This window comes from Geotrypetes seraphini, chromosome 17, assembly GCF_902459505.1.
Source record: "Geotrypetes seraphini chromosome 17, aGeoSer1.1, whole genome shotgun sequence".
NCBI classification, from domain to species: domain Eukaryota; kingdom Metazoa; phylum Chordata; class Amphibia; order Gymnophiona; family Dermophiidae; genus Geotrypetes; species Geotrypetes seraphini.
Window position 1 is genome coordinate 45,230,949 of NC_047100.1, and position 14,206 is coordinate 45,245,154.

Here is a 14,206-nt window from a genome sequence, read left to right on the forward strand (position 1 = left end):
GAAAGAAGAAACGGTAGCATTACAATAAATGTAACAATATACAATGGATCTATTTATAAAACTTTATGACCAACAGAAGTTTTGACTTAAATGCTGCTTATGAAAGCAGAGCTGTTTACCTAAAAGCAGTAAGATAATCAGTCCTTACATATGGAGCTGGATAGGAAGTAGTGATTTTCAACCTAGTCCTTGGGATACTTCCAGTGAGTTGGATTTATGCAGTGAATATGCTTAAAACAGATCTGCATAAAAAGGAAGCAGTATGCAAATCTGTATCTACATATTGTGAATAGCCTGGCTAGGGGTGCCTTGACGAAGAAAACAAACCCCCCCCCCCCCCCCCCAAAACTGCAGAAAAATGTACAAGGTGCAGGAATTTATTCTATACAAGTCATAAAATCATAGATAAACAGCATACATGAAATAAAGGTATCCAAAAACTGGTTCTTCTTCTCATGCATACCGGACCCAACACTTCTTCCTCAGGGGTCCAGATTGAATAGAGCAAGCAAAACTGGCGTGAACCTCTCCTGTCTCGGGCGCTGCACTGAGAATAACTGAGTGCTGAGAATAACTGAGTTATTCTCAGTGCAGCGTCCGAGACAGGAGAGGTTCACGCCAGTTTTGCTTGTTCTATTCAATCTGGACCCCTGAGGGAGAAGTGTTTTTCGAAACGCGGACTGTGGGATAAACAGGTGGGGGTGCTTCAGGGTTATGCATAAAAGATGGGTAATCCAGGGAGGGAGTGGTCTTGAGTGGGCAGACTTGTTGGGCCGCTGGCCCTCTTCTGCCGTCATACTCTATGTTTCTGTTTCTATGTGTTGGGTCCGGTACGCATGAGAACAAGAACCAGTTTTTGGATACATTTATTTCATGTATGCTGTTTATCTATGTTTTTATGACTTTTATTGAATAAATTCCTATACCTTGTACATTTTCTGTTTTGTTTTTTGGTTTTCTGCTCTGCATCCTTACTGCAGTTTCTGTAGTTTTCCAGATCTCGCTGTATCTGGGTAGGTAGAACTGACGTTTCAGCCATCATGGGTAGGTAGAACCGGTGTTTTTCTTGAATAAAGCTACAGCACGATGGCTGAAACGTTGGTTCTACCTACCCAGACGCGGTTAGACCCAGAAAATTGCTACAATCATGACTCCAGCTACGGAAGACTAAGAGAACAAGAAAGCACAGTTACTTACTCTAACAGGTGTTATCCAGGGACAGCAGGAAGATACTCTTACCATATGGGTGATGTCGCTGACAGAGCCCCGGTACGGACCACTTCAAAAGTGCATCACCACTTTTAAGTCTTTAGAAAGTTTGCGATAGCCCACACCACGCATGCGCGAGTGCTTTCCCGTCTGACGTAGACACGCGGTCCCTCAGTTAAGATAAGCCAGCTAAGAAGCCAACCAGGGGAGGTGGGAGGGTTGTGAGAATATCTGCCCGCTGTCCCTGGATAACACCTGTTACGGTAAAGTAACTGTGCTTTATCCCAGGACAAGCAGGCAGCATATTCTCACACATGGGTGACCTCCATGCTAACTAGAAAGGGATAGTGGGAGAGTTGGCCTTTAAGAAAATAAATGTTGCAATACTGACTGGCCAAAATGACCATCACGTCTGGAAAAAGTTTCCAGGCAGTAATGAGAGGTAAAGGTATGATCCGAGGACCAGGTGGCAGCTTTACAGATTTTCTCAATAGGAGTAGATCTAAGGAAAGGTACAGAAGCTGCCATAGCTCGGACTTTGTGAGCTGTGACACGACTCTCCAGGTGCAGACCAGTCTGAGCATAACAGGATACAAGCTATACTGCAGAGACAGAGTAGGTCAAAAAAGGGCAGGTATTGCCCTATACTTTAAAGAGGGAATTGAGTCTACCTGAGAGAACACGCCGGAAATGAAAAATAAGGTAGAGTCTCTATGGGCCAAAATTCTGGGAATAAATGGAACGGAAACAAAGATCGGCATCTACCCCCAGGCCAGTCCAAAGAAACTGATGGAGAAACGACGGCAAGATTAAATGCAACTGCAAGGGAGGCAACGTAGTTATCATGGGTGACTTCAATTATCCGGGGATAGACTGGAACCTAGGCACCTCCGGCTGCAGTGGAGAGACCAAGTTCCTGGTTGCTGTAGGCGATTGATTCCTGGAACAACTCATCAAGGAAAATACGAGAGGAAATGCAATTCTGGACTTAATTCGAAATGGACTATGAGGACTGGCGCAAGGCGTAGAAGTAGAAGGGACGCTGGGAAGCAGTGATCACAATATGATCTGCTTCAACTTGGACAGAGGGGCAAAACATAGATCCAGAACGAGGGGGCATGGTACTGAACTTCCAAAAAGGAAATTATGAAGCGATGAGACTCACGGTGGGGAAGAAGATTAAGAAGAGGATAAGCAATGTAAAATCGCTAGAGCAAGCATGGTCCCTTTTTAAGGACACAGTCACCGAAACGCAAAATCTATTTATACTGCGTATCAACAAGGGATCCAAGAGGAAAAAGAACAAGGAACCGGCATGGTTCACTGTAGCGGTGAAGGAAGCAATCAGAGACAAGAAGACTTTCTTTAAGGAATGGAAAAGGTCAAAAACGGACGAAAACTGGAAATAGCACAAACAACATCAACGCAGGTGCCATAAGGCGGTAAGAGGGACCAAAAGAGACAAGGAAAAAATAGCCAAGGAGGCAAAAAACTTTATGCTGTTTTTTCAATATAGTAGAGGTATGCAGGCAGATTGATAGGCTTAAAATCAATAAATCCCCAGGACCGGATGGCATCCATATGAGGGTAATCAAGGAACTGAAAGGGCTATAGCTGAACTGCTCCAACTAATAGCCAATCTGTCGATCAAATCGGGAAGGATTCTGGAAGACTGGAAAGTGGCGAATGTTAAGCCGATCTTCAAGAAAGGTTTGAGGGGAGAACTGGGAAACTACAGACTAGTGAGTCTGACCTCGGTACTGGGAAAGATGGTAGAGGCGCTGATAAAGGACCGCATCATTGAACACCTAGACAGATACAATCTGATGAGGACCAGCCAGCACGGCTTCAGCAAAGGAAGATCTTGATTGACGAACTTGCTGCACTTCTTCGAGGGAGTAAACAGGCAGATAGACAAGGGTGACCCAGTCAACACTGTATATCTGGATTTTCAGAAGGCATTCGACAGGGTCCCGCATGAACAACTACTTTGAAAAATTGCGAGCCATGGAATAGAGGTTGAAATACTCATGTGGATTAAAAACTGGTTGGCGGATAGGAAACAGAGAGTGGGGGTAAATGGACAATACTTGGACTGGAAAAGTGTCAGGAGTGAAATGCCGCAGGGTTCGGTGCTTGGACCCATGCTCTTCAACATATTTATAAAAAACCTGAAAATTGGTACGACGAGTGATGTGATTAAATTTGCAGACAATACAAAGTTATTCAGAGTAGTGAGGATGCAGGATTGTGAAGACCTGCAATGTGACATAAACAAGCTCAAGAAATGGGCTGCGACAAGGCAAATGAGGTTCAACGTGGATAAGTGTAAGGTGATGCATGTCGGTAACAAAAATCTTATACATGAATACAGGATGTCCGGTGCAGTATTTGCAGAGACCCCCAGGAAAGAGACAAGTCAATAAAGCCGTATGCATAATGTGCGGTGGCGGCGGCAAAAAGGGTGAACAGAATGGTAGGAATGATTAAGAAGGGGATCACGTACAGATCGGAGAAAGTTATCATGCCACTGTACTGTGCCATGGTATGCCCCCACTTGGAATACTGTGTCCAGCACTGGTCACCGTACATGAAGGAGGACACAGTATTACTCAAGAGAATCCAGAGAAGAGCGACTAAAATGGTTAAGGGTCTGGAGGAGTTGCCGTACAGTGAGAGATTAGAGAAACTGAGCCTCTTCTCCATTGAAAAGAGGAGACAGAGGGGACATGATCGAAACATTCAAGATAATGAAAGGAACAGACTTAGTAGATAAAGACAGGTTCTTCACCCTCTCCAAGGTAGAGAGAACGAGAGGTAACTCTCTAAAGTTAAAAGGGGATAGATTCCGTACAAACGTAAGGAAGTTCTTCTTCACCCAGAGAGTGGTAGAAAACTGGAACGCTCTTCTGGAGGCTGTTATAGGGGAAAACACCCTCCAGGGATTCAAGACAAAGTTAGACAAGTTCCTGCTGAACCAGAACGTACGCAGGTAAGGCTAGACTCAAGGCACAGGTCTTTGACCTAAGGGCCGCCGCATGAGCAGACTGCTGGGCACGATGGACCACTGGTCTGACCCAGCAGCGGCAATTCTTCTGTTCTTATGAGAAACAGGCCGCTAACCAGTTGGAAATCGTTCTCTTAGAAATAGGATGCCCCAATTTGTTAGGATCCAATGAGATGAACAGTTGGGGAGATGTTTTATGTGGCTTTGTCCTGTTGCTATAGTAAGCCAAAGCACGTTTAAAGTCCAGAGGTTGAAGCACCCTTTCTCCTGCATGAGAATGGGGCTTGGGGAAGAAAACTAGAAGTACGATGGACTGATATTAGAGGCAGATCTAGATATTGTTGCTCTCACAGAGACATGGTTCAGTGAATCACATGGATGGGATGCAAACATACCGGGATATAATCTTTTTAGGAAGGACAGAGATGGTCATAAAGGTGGAGGAGTAGCTCTCTATGTAAAGATCAATATCCAAGCGACCGAAATGCAAGGGACCTGGGGAGAGGAAGAAGCGATATGGATTGCTCTGAAAAGAGAAGATGGAACTTCTATCTACGTGGGTGTAGTCTACAGACCTCCGACTCAATCGCAGCAAATTGATAAGGATCTGATTGTGGATATCCAAAAGTTTGGAAGGAAAGAGGAGGTTCTGCTGTTGGGAGATTTCAACCTGCCGGATGCGGACTGGAATGTTCCGTCTGCGGAATCGGAAAGAAGTAGGGAGATTGTGGATGCCTTTCAAGAGGCTCTGCTCAGACAAATGGTGACGGAACCCACAAGGGAAAAAGCGATATTGGATCTGGTCCTCACAAATGGAGAGAGTATCTCTAATGTTCGAGTGGGTGCTCACCTGGGTAGTAGCGATCATCAAACGGTTTGGTTTGATATAACGGCTAAAGTGGAGAGCGGCCGCACGATACTTAAAGTCCTAGATTTCAAACGTACGGACTTTAATGCAATGGGAAAGTACCTGAAGAAAGAGCTGTTAGGATGGGAGGACATAAGAGAAGTGGAAAGACAGTGGTCTAAGCTGAAAGGAGCGATAAAAATGGCTACGGACCTTTATGTGAAGAAAATCAATAAAAACAAGAGAAAAAGGAAGCCGATATGGTTCTCCAACCTAATGGCTGAGAAAATAAAGGCGAAAGAGTTGGCGTTCATGAAATATAAAAAAACCCAAGAAGAGGAGAGCAGAAAGGACTACAGGGTGAAACTGAAAGAAGCCAAGAGAGAAATACGTTTGGCGAAGGCACAGGCGGAAGAACAAATGGCTAAAAATGTAAAAAAGGGAGATAAAAATTTTTTTCAGATATATTAGTGAAAGGAGGAAGATAAAAAATGGAATTGCTAGGCTAAAAGATGCTGGGAACAAATATGTGGAGAGTGATGAGGAGAAAGCAAATGTGCTAAACAAATACTTCTGTTCTGTGTTCACAGAAGAAAATCCTGGAGAAGGACCGAGATTGTCCGGCAAAGTTACACGAGAAAATGGAGTAGATTCTGCGCCGTTCACGGAGGAGGGTGTTTATGAGCAACTTGAAAAACTGAAGGTGGACAAAGCGATGGGACCAGACGGGATCCATCCCAGGATACTAAGGGAGCTCAGAGAGGTTCTGGCGAGTCCTATTAAAGACTTGTTCAACAAATCTCTGGAGACGGGAGTGATTCCTGGGGATTGGAGGAGAGCGGATGTGGTCCCTATTCATAAAAGTGATCACAGGGATGAAGCAGGAAACTACAGGCCGGTGAGCCTCACTTCAGTTGTTGGAAAAATAATGGAAGTGTTGCTGAAAGAAAGGATAGTGTATTTCCTTGAATCTAATGGGTTACAGGATCCGAGGCAACATGGCTTTACAAAAGGTAAATCGTGCCAAACGAACCTGATTGAATTTTTTGATTGGGTGACCAGAGAGCTGGATCGAGGACATATGTTAGATGTAATTTACTTGGATTTCAGCAAAGCCTTTGATACAGTTCCTCATAGAAGGCTGTTGAACAGACTTGAAGGGCTGGAGTTAGGACCCAAAGTGGTGAACTGGGTCAGAAACTGGCTGTCGGACAGACGCCAGAGGGTGGTGGTTAATGGAAGTCGCTCGAAGGAAGGAAAGGTGACTAGTGGAGTCCCTCAGGGTTCGGTGCTGGGGCCAATCCTGTTCAATATGTATGTAAGTGACATTGCTGAAGGGTTAGAAGGAAAAGTGTGCCTTTTTGCAGATGATACCAAGATTTGTAACAGAGTAGACACCGAAGAGGGAGTGGAGAATATGAAAAAGGATCTGCAAAAGTTAGAGGAATGGTCTAATGCCTGGCAACTAAAATTCAATGCAAAGAAATGCAGAGTAATGCATTTGGGGATTAATAATAGGAAGGAACCGTATATGCTGGGAGGAGAGAAGCTGATATGCACGGACGGGGAGAGGGACCTTGGGGTGATAGTGTTCGAAGATCTAAAGGCGAAAAAACAGTGTGACAAGGCAGTGGCTGCTGCCAGAAGGATTCTGGGCTGTATAAAGAGAGGCGTAGTCAGTAGAAGGAAGAAGGTGTTGATGCCCCTGTACAGGTCATTGGTGAGGCCCCACTTGGGAGTATTGTGTTCAGTTTTGGAGACCGTATCTGGCGAAAGATGTAAGAAGAGTTGAGGCGGTCCAGAGGAGGGCGACGAAAATGATAGGAGGCTTGCGCCAGAAGACGTATGAGGAGAGACTGGAAGCCCTGAATATGTACACCCTAGAGGAAAGGAGAGACAGGGGAGATATGATTCAGACGTTCAAATACTTAAAGGGTATTAACGTAGAACAAAATCCTTTCCAGAGAAAGGAAAATGGTAAAACCAGAGGACATAATTTGAGGTTGAGGGGTGGTAGATTCAGGGGCAATGTTAGGAAATTCTACTTTACGGAGAGGGTGGTGGATGCCTGGAATGCGCTCCCGAGAGAGGTGGTGGAGAGTAAAACTGTGACTGAGTTCAAAGAAGCGTGGGATGAACACAGAAGATTTAGAATCAGAAAATAATATTAAAGATTGAACTAGGCCAGTTACTGGGCAGACTTGCACGGTCTGTGTCTGTGTATGGCCGTTTGGAGGAGGATGGGCAGGGGAGGGCTTCAATGGCTGGGAGGGTGTAGATGGGCTGGAGTAAGTCTTAACAGAGATTTCGGCAGTTGGAACCCAAGCACAGTACCGGACAGAGCTTTGGATTCTTGCCCAGAAATAGCTAAGAAGAAAAAATTAAAATATTTAAATTGAATCAGGTTGGGCAGACTGGATGGACCATTCGGGTCTTTATCTGCCGTCATCTACTATGTTACTATGTTATTATTATTGATAACAAATGCTATACTTACCCACTGTTGACACAGTGGATCCAGCCTCATCAAGTACATCTACTGGCTCAGCCAACTGCAGCTGGATTTTTGGGACCACTGTCAGAATAGCCAATACATCCAGAGCATATCGCACTGTATCATTCCTAAGGAAAGAACATGCAAATAAAGATCAACATGGGTTTTATCAGCGCTCAGAATGTACAATGGACATATTTTTATAACAACTTGACCATATTATTGAACAAAGACTGAGAGTAGTGGTCAGGGGACAAAATATAAACTGGAGCTTAACACAGCACACAACAGATTTTTTTTTTTTAAACTTAACTATGAAGACTATAAAAATCAAGATTAGTACTAACCATAAGTCACTGCATTTCTAGCATATCAAAATTTTTTCCTGGTTATTTATTGCTCACATATGATATCCTACTGTTCTATTCCATTTCCAAATCAAGATCCTTCACAACACCTTCCTGAAAGCTGTCTACATTCAAGGAGACAAAAACTGTGTGGGGACAAATTGAGTCGTCTTCTACAACCTCATGAATGGACACTCAATTCCTCTTCTCTACATCACATTTTTGCTCAGTGGGGAACTCTTCAGATAGATCTCTTTGCATCTCCCCACAACCACAACCTGCCTCAGTTCTGCTCCAGGATATAGTCTCCTCACCGCCTCGAGGCAGATGCTTTCCTTCTGGAGTGGACTCTGTTTCTCTATACATTCCCTCCATTCCCCTGATTCTCAAGACACTTGTCAAACTCAAACAGGAACATGCCACCATGATTATGATAGCTCCTCGGTGGCCCAGGCAACCTTGGTACTCCCTTCTACTTCAACTCAGCACCAAGAAGCCTCTGTTTCTACCAGTATTTTCCTCTCTGCTTACACAGAGTCAAGGGTCTTTACTTCATCCCAACCTGCAGTCTCTACACCTGACAGCTTGGTACCTCTCCACTTGACTGCCTCTTTACAGTTGTCTCAATCTGTACAGGACATTCTAGAGGCTTCCAGGAAGCCTGCCATTAGGCAATGTTACCATCAGAAATGGACTAGGTAGCAGTTGAAAAGAAGGGCACAGATAGAAGGGACTTACCAGCTGAGCAGAGCTCACGAGAGGGATCATAGAGGGAGATAAGTGAAGAGAAATAGTGAGGGGCAGCTGAGTGAGTGCATTTGTAGGTCAGTAAGAAGAGTTTGAATTGTATTTGGAAACGAATGGGAAGCCAATGAAGTGAATTTAGGAGAGGAGTAACGCGAGTAAAATGGCTCTCCCGGAATATGAGTCATGCAGTTGAATTCTGGACGGATTGAAGGGGAGTGAGATGGCTAAGTGGAAGGTCTGAGAGTAGTGAGTTGCAGTAGTCTAAGTGCGAGGTATTGAGGGCGTGGATACGTGTTTTGGTAAGGTTGGATTTTGGAAATATTATAGAAGAAGTGGCAAGTTTTAGCAATATGTTGTATCTGGGTGGTGATCCCAAGATGACCCCAAGATTATGAGCAGACAAAACAGGAAGGATGAGAGTGGTGTCCACAGAGACGGAGAACAAGGGAAGCAGAGAGGTGGGTTTAGGCAGGAACATAAGCAACTCTGTTTCAGCCATATTCAATTTTAGATGAAAGTGAGACATCCAGGTGGCAATGTCAGACAGGTAGGTTGAGACTCTGATCTGGGTTTCAGTAGAGATATTTGGAGCAGGGAGATAGATCTGGGAGTCATCAGCATTGAGGTGATACTGGAAGCCAAGTGAGCAAGTGTAGACTGAGAAAAGGAGTGGTCCCAGGATAGAGCCTTGAGGTACACCAATCGATAGCGGGAAGGCTGTGGAGGAGGAACCACACTGAAGGTGTGATGGGAGAGATAGAAAGAAAACCAACAAAGACAGCGTATCAAGGAGTAGGTAGTGATCAAAAGCATCAAAGGTAGAAGACAGATTGAGAAGGATAAGGATAGAGTAGGGGTCTTTGGATCTGGCCAAGAACAGGTTATTGGAAACTTTAGTAAGGGCAGTTTCCATGGCATGCAGTGGGCAAAAGCATGACTGAAGCGGATCCAGAATAGCATGGGATGAGAGAAGTCCAGGCAATGGCGGTGAACAGTACTTTCAAGTAACTTGGATAAGAAAGGGAGATGGGGCTATAGTTGGAAGGACACGTGGGGTTCAGTAAAGGTTTCTTAAGGAGGGGTGTGACAAAAGCATGTTTGAAGGCATCAGGGATAGTTGCAGTGGAGAGCTATAGGTTGAAGATGTGACAGACATGAGGGATGATAGAAGGTGAGATAAACCGAGTAGGTGAGTGGGAATCGGATCAGAGGAACAGGTAGTGGGTTTGGAGGATGAGAATAGTGAACGTTAACAGGTGATGGTCAGAGAGGAGAAGGGTGTATTGCAGAATTTGGTGGTTGAGCAGTGGGAGGAGAGAATTAGGTCTAGGAAATGTCCTTTCTGGTGTGTAGGGGTGGTGAAGCATAGCATGAGATTGTATGAGGATGTTAGGCAAGGAACTTAGAGGCGAAGGAATCGGAGGGGTCATCGACATGGATATTGAAGTTATTGAGGATGAGAGAAGGGGATGAGGGCTCGAGGAAGGAAAAGAGCCAGGAGTCAAAGTCAATGAGGAAGGAAGAGTGGAATGTATGGAGGGGTCAGTATATAACTGCTACTTGGAGAGGTAGGGGAGCAAAAAGACGGATGGATTGGACTTAAAGGAGGAAAATCATTGAGATGGTGGTGGGAAAAGGGGTTGAAATCTGCAAGAGGGTGAGAGCAGTAGCCCCACGCCTCCTCCTTGACAAGCTAGGCAATGCGTGTGGAAGAAATAGAGCTTCCATGACACAGGGCACCAGCTGGGATACAGTCATCAGGGCAGATCCTCCAGGTCTCCGTTAGTGCGAATAAGTGGAAAGATCGAGAGATGAAGAGGTCATGTATGTAGGCAACCTTGTTGGAAACGGAGTGGGCATTCCATAAAGCACAAGAGGAAGGGGGGGAGAGAAAAGGAATCTAAATAAGGTTGGTGGTATTGCGGGGTGGATCATAGGAGTAAGGTAGGGTGGGAGTTGATTGGGAGGACCAGAATTGGGGTTGATGTCTCCAGCAGAAAGCAAGAGGAGATGGAAGAAGCTGCAGCTGCGAAGTGGGTGAGGTGCATGCAGAGAGAGAAAGAGGGGATGACAAAATGAGAGGGAGGAAGTGTAGGATCTTTAGAGTAGAGAAGAGAGTAGAAGATAAGAGGAAAGGAGAGGCTTAAAGAGTGAAGAGTGAAGTGTTAAGGGGCTCCATGGCTTAGGGAGAAGGAAAAGATTGGGAATGGTTACTAATAGGGGGAAGGGCAACTGGGAAAAAGCTTGATTATGGACCAGTCTGGAGAGCAAAGGGACATATGCGAAGGTAGAGTATCAATGTTGTAAAGAGGCAGTGAAGATGAGATGAGGGGTAAAAATTTTTCAAGGATCACTCTTAATTGTGCAGTATCTTTTAAATCACCTGTCATGTGATTCAAGGAATTTAAAGAAAGGACAAATCAGTACGGGCCAAAAAAGTTTACATTAACAGACAAAGAAGATTAACTGTTACTTACATACAATATTAGAAGGAAATTATTCTTACATACAAAACATTAGATGGAAGAGTCCCCCACCCCACCAGACTGACAAGGATCATTCTTAATTGTGCAGTATCTTTTAAATCATCTGTTCTGAGAAGAGAGAAGGAGGGAAGAGGACATTCTCTTTCTGAGAGGAGAAGAGATATCCGTGGGTAAGTAGACATTATTTTGCTCTGAGCTTTGATAGGTTTGGGGAGAAAAGCACAATTGTAGGTTCCCTTCTAAAGACAGTTTAGATCTTAAAAGAACAAACTTTATTTAGCTAGTCTCCATAGGATAATAGCCTTTTATAGTTCTACAATTTTGTAAGCTTGAACCTGCTGCTAGAGATAGTTTCTGGCAGGCAGAGCAAGGTCTGACTTAATCTCCATTCCCTCCCGCCCTCCCCTAGCTCATTTCTATACTTATTCTAATTGGGACAACAGGAGAATTCTTTATATTTTATTACCAGGATGGAAAAATTTCAGCAATCAGGTTCTAAACGACATTGCACCATTGAAAATATGTAAGAAAAGACATCGTTTATCAGCCAGTTGGTATGATGCAGATCTATCAGCATTAAAACGAGAAGTACGCGAACTAGAAAGAATATGGTGTAAATCAGGAAAAGATAATGACAGATACACTTGGCGATTAAAAGTTAAAGAGTACAAAACAATGATTAAAGAAAAGTGTTGTAAACATTGCTCCCAAACAATTAATGCTCCTTCGCTGAATAGCAAAGAGCTCTTCAGAATAGTCAATTCCTTATTTGATATTAATCTACATTAACGTTCCCACACAGATCTCCCACCCTCTACTGCAAACCTAGCTGACTACTTTTCCACAAAAATTCGTAATTTGAAAACGTCTCTTGTAGCTACTAGCACAGACCTATCAATCAATCTATCTGTTCTAGGAAATGAAGGCTCAACTGCTGACATGATCTGGAATCATTTCAAAAACCCAGACTGGAACCAATTCCTCAAGCTCTACTCTAAATACGCAAAATCCAACTGTCCTCTGATTATCATGAAAACAGCCCCCTTCCCATTCAAAGCTGAACTTTTCACCTGGGTCTCTCTTTGCCTGTCCACTGGCTACTTCCCGTTGGAACTCAGCCACATTCTTGTGACTCCTATTATCAATAGCTCCCAGGAGCCAGTCTCTTCGGTTTCCAATTACAGACCCATTGCCAACGCCAACATAACTCTTTTCCTTAAACTAATGGAAGGTCTAGTTAATCTTGATCTCATGAAATATTTAGAGAAGTTCCAACATTCTACACGACTCTCAGTCAGGATTTCGCACAAACCACAGTACGGAAACCGTCTTAGCGTCGCTGACTGATCACCTCTTCCATCTGTTTTCTCTGGGAAAAAGCACATTGTTACTTCAGTTTGACTTAAGCAGTGCCTTTGACCTTGTCGACCATGACATTCTGCTCAGATGCTTTGATTCTATTGGCATTTCTGGACAGGTACTAACCTGGTTCACAGGCTTCTTAAAAAACCGCACCTATCAGGTCCACAGCGACGGAACCTTTTCCCAATCTTGGTGTAATCCCTGCGGAGTTCCACAGGGCTCCCCTCTCTCTCATTCTCTGTTCAACGTCTACATGGCATCATTGGGACATATGTTATCTGACTTAAAACTGAAATCATTCATATATGCAGATGACATTACAATTATCATCCCCATAACCTCACTGACACAAGAAACTGAACAATTCACCTCATCTGTTCTCACTAAGGAAGAGCAATGGACTACACAATTCAAACTAAAATTGAACCCTGAAAAAAACCAAGCTTTTCCTGGCAAGTCCCAACCACAAGCTAACGAATACCTCTTTGAAGTTAAACGGGCTAATCTACCCAATCAATCCTACCATCAAAATCCTTGGAGTTATCCTGGACCGATGCCTGACTTTTGAAGACAATACCAATGCTCAGGTTAAAAAATTATTTTGCACCCTCTGGAAACTCCGTACCATCAAACACTATTTTGACTTCCTCTCCTTTCGCTTGCTGGTTCAGTCTCTAATCTTAAGCACCTTAGATTACTACAATCCTTTAAGAAAACCATCAAACGTCTGAGAATCATCCTGAATACTGCCGTCCATCTCATTTATGGTCTCAAAAAATCAGACCATGTAAGCCCGTTCTACAGAAAAATTCATTGGTTGCCGATGGAGGCAAGGGTCGTCTTCAAGTTTGCCTGCCTCTGCTTCAAAACAATGACAGGTTCATCCCCAATCTACCTGTCGCACCATTTTGTATTTCCAAACACCACTTGCAAACACAATGCCAATCTGTTTGCCTTCCCCTCCCTGAAGGTCTGTATCTACAAGAGATTCCTTGATAGAACACTGTCATTCCAAGCAGGCAAATGGAATAAATGCCTAACCACCCTCATTTCAAATACACCCTTTTACTAATCCTTCAGGAAATCAATTAAAACCTATCTCTTTGATAAATTTCTCTGACTCCTTCCTGCCTTGTTGTATCTCTGATATTCTTCTGGATATATCTAACCTCTCTCGGCTTACTAATGTAATTGAAAATATTTTCTGTAACATCGCTGTCTGTGCACAGTCTCTTCCTTTGTAAATCGCTCTGAACTGCTTGTGGTATTGCGGTATACAAAACTAAAGTTATTATTGTTATTATTATATTAAAGAATCAAACAATAAAATTAGCATACAATATAACCCTAAGACTATCTAAGAAACAAACACTAAATAAAACATTTAATAAAATACCAAGACTCTCTATACTAGTCTAATATATTCATAGTAGCTTAATAAGGTTAATTAATTAATCAGCTCAATAACAAGATGCAGTCAGTAGCCCAGCAGCAAGAGGGTTGCTATCCAGTCTTTTGCATTGAGAGTCCCGTGTATGACTTTCTCCCAGTTGGCGAGAAGTTGTATGTGTGTGCTTGCTGCAAAGAGCTCCTAGCTCTCAGAGAATGAATATGTTCCCTTGAAGCTAGAGTAGCAGACTTGGAGGAGCTGAGGGAGACAGGGAAGTACATAGAGGAGACCTACAGGGATGTTGTAGAGAAGTCCTA

At 43.7% G+C, this 14,206-nt stretch overlaps 1 protein-coding gene across 1 annotated transcript in view; it reads right to left on the reverse strand.

Annotated features, from left to right (window-relative positions):
- DCAF1 (DDB1 and CUL4 associated factor 1) overlaps positions 1-14,206 on the reverse strand; it is a 237,396-nt gene that overhangs the window by 90,611 nt on the left and 132,579 nt on the right. Inside the window, exon 13 of the mRNA XM_033926631.1 lies at positions 7,561-7,685. Coding sequence (XP_033782522.1) covers positions 7,561-7,685 — 125 coding nt within the window. The remainder of the gene's footprint in view (positions 1-7,560; positions 7,686-14,206) is intronic.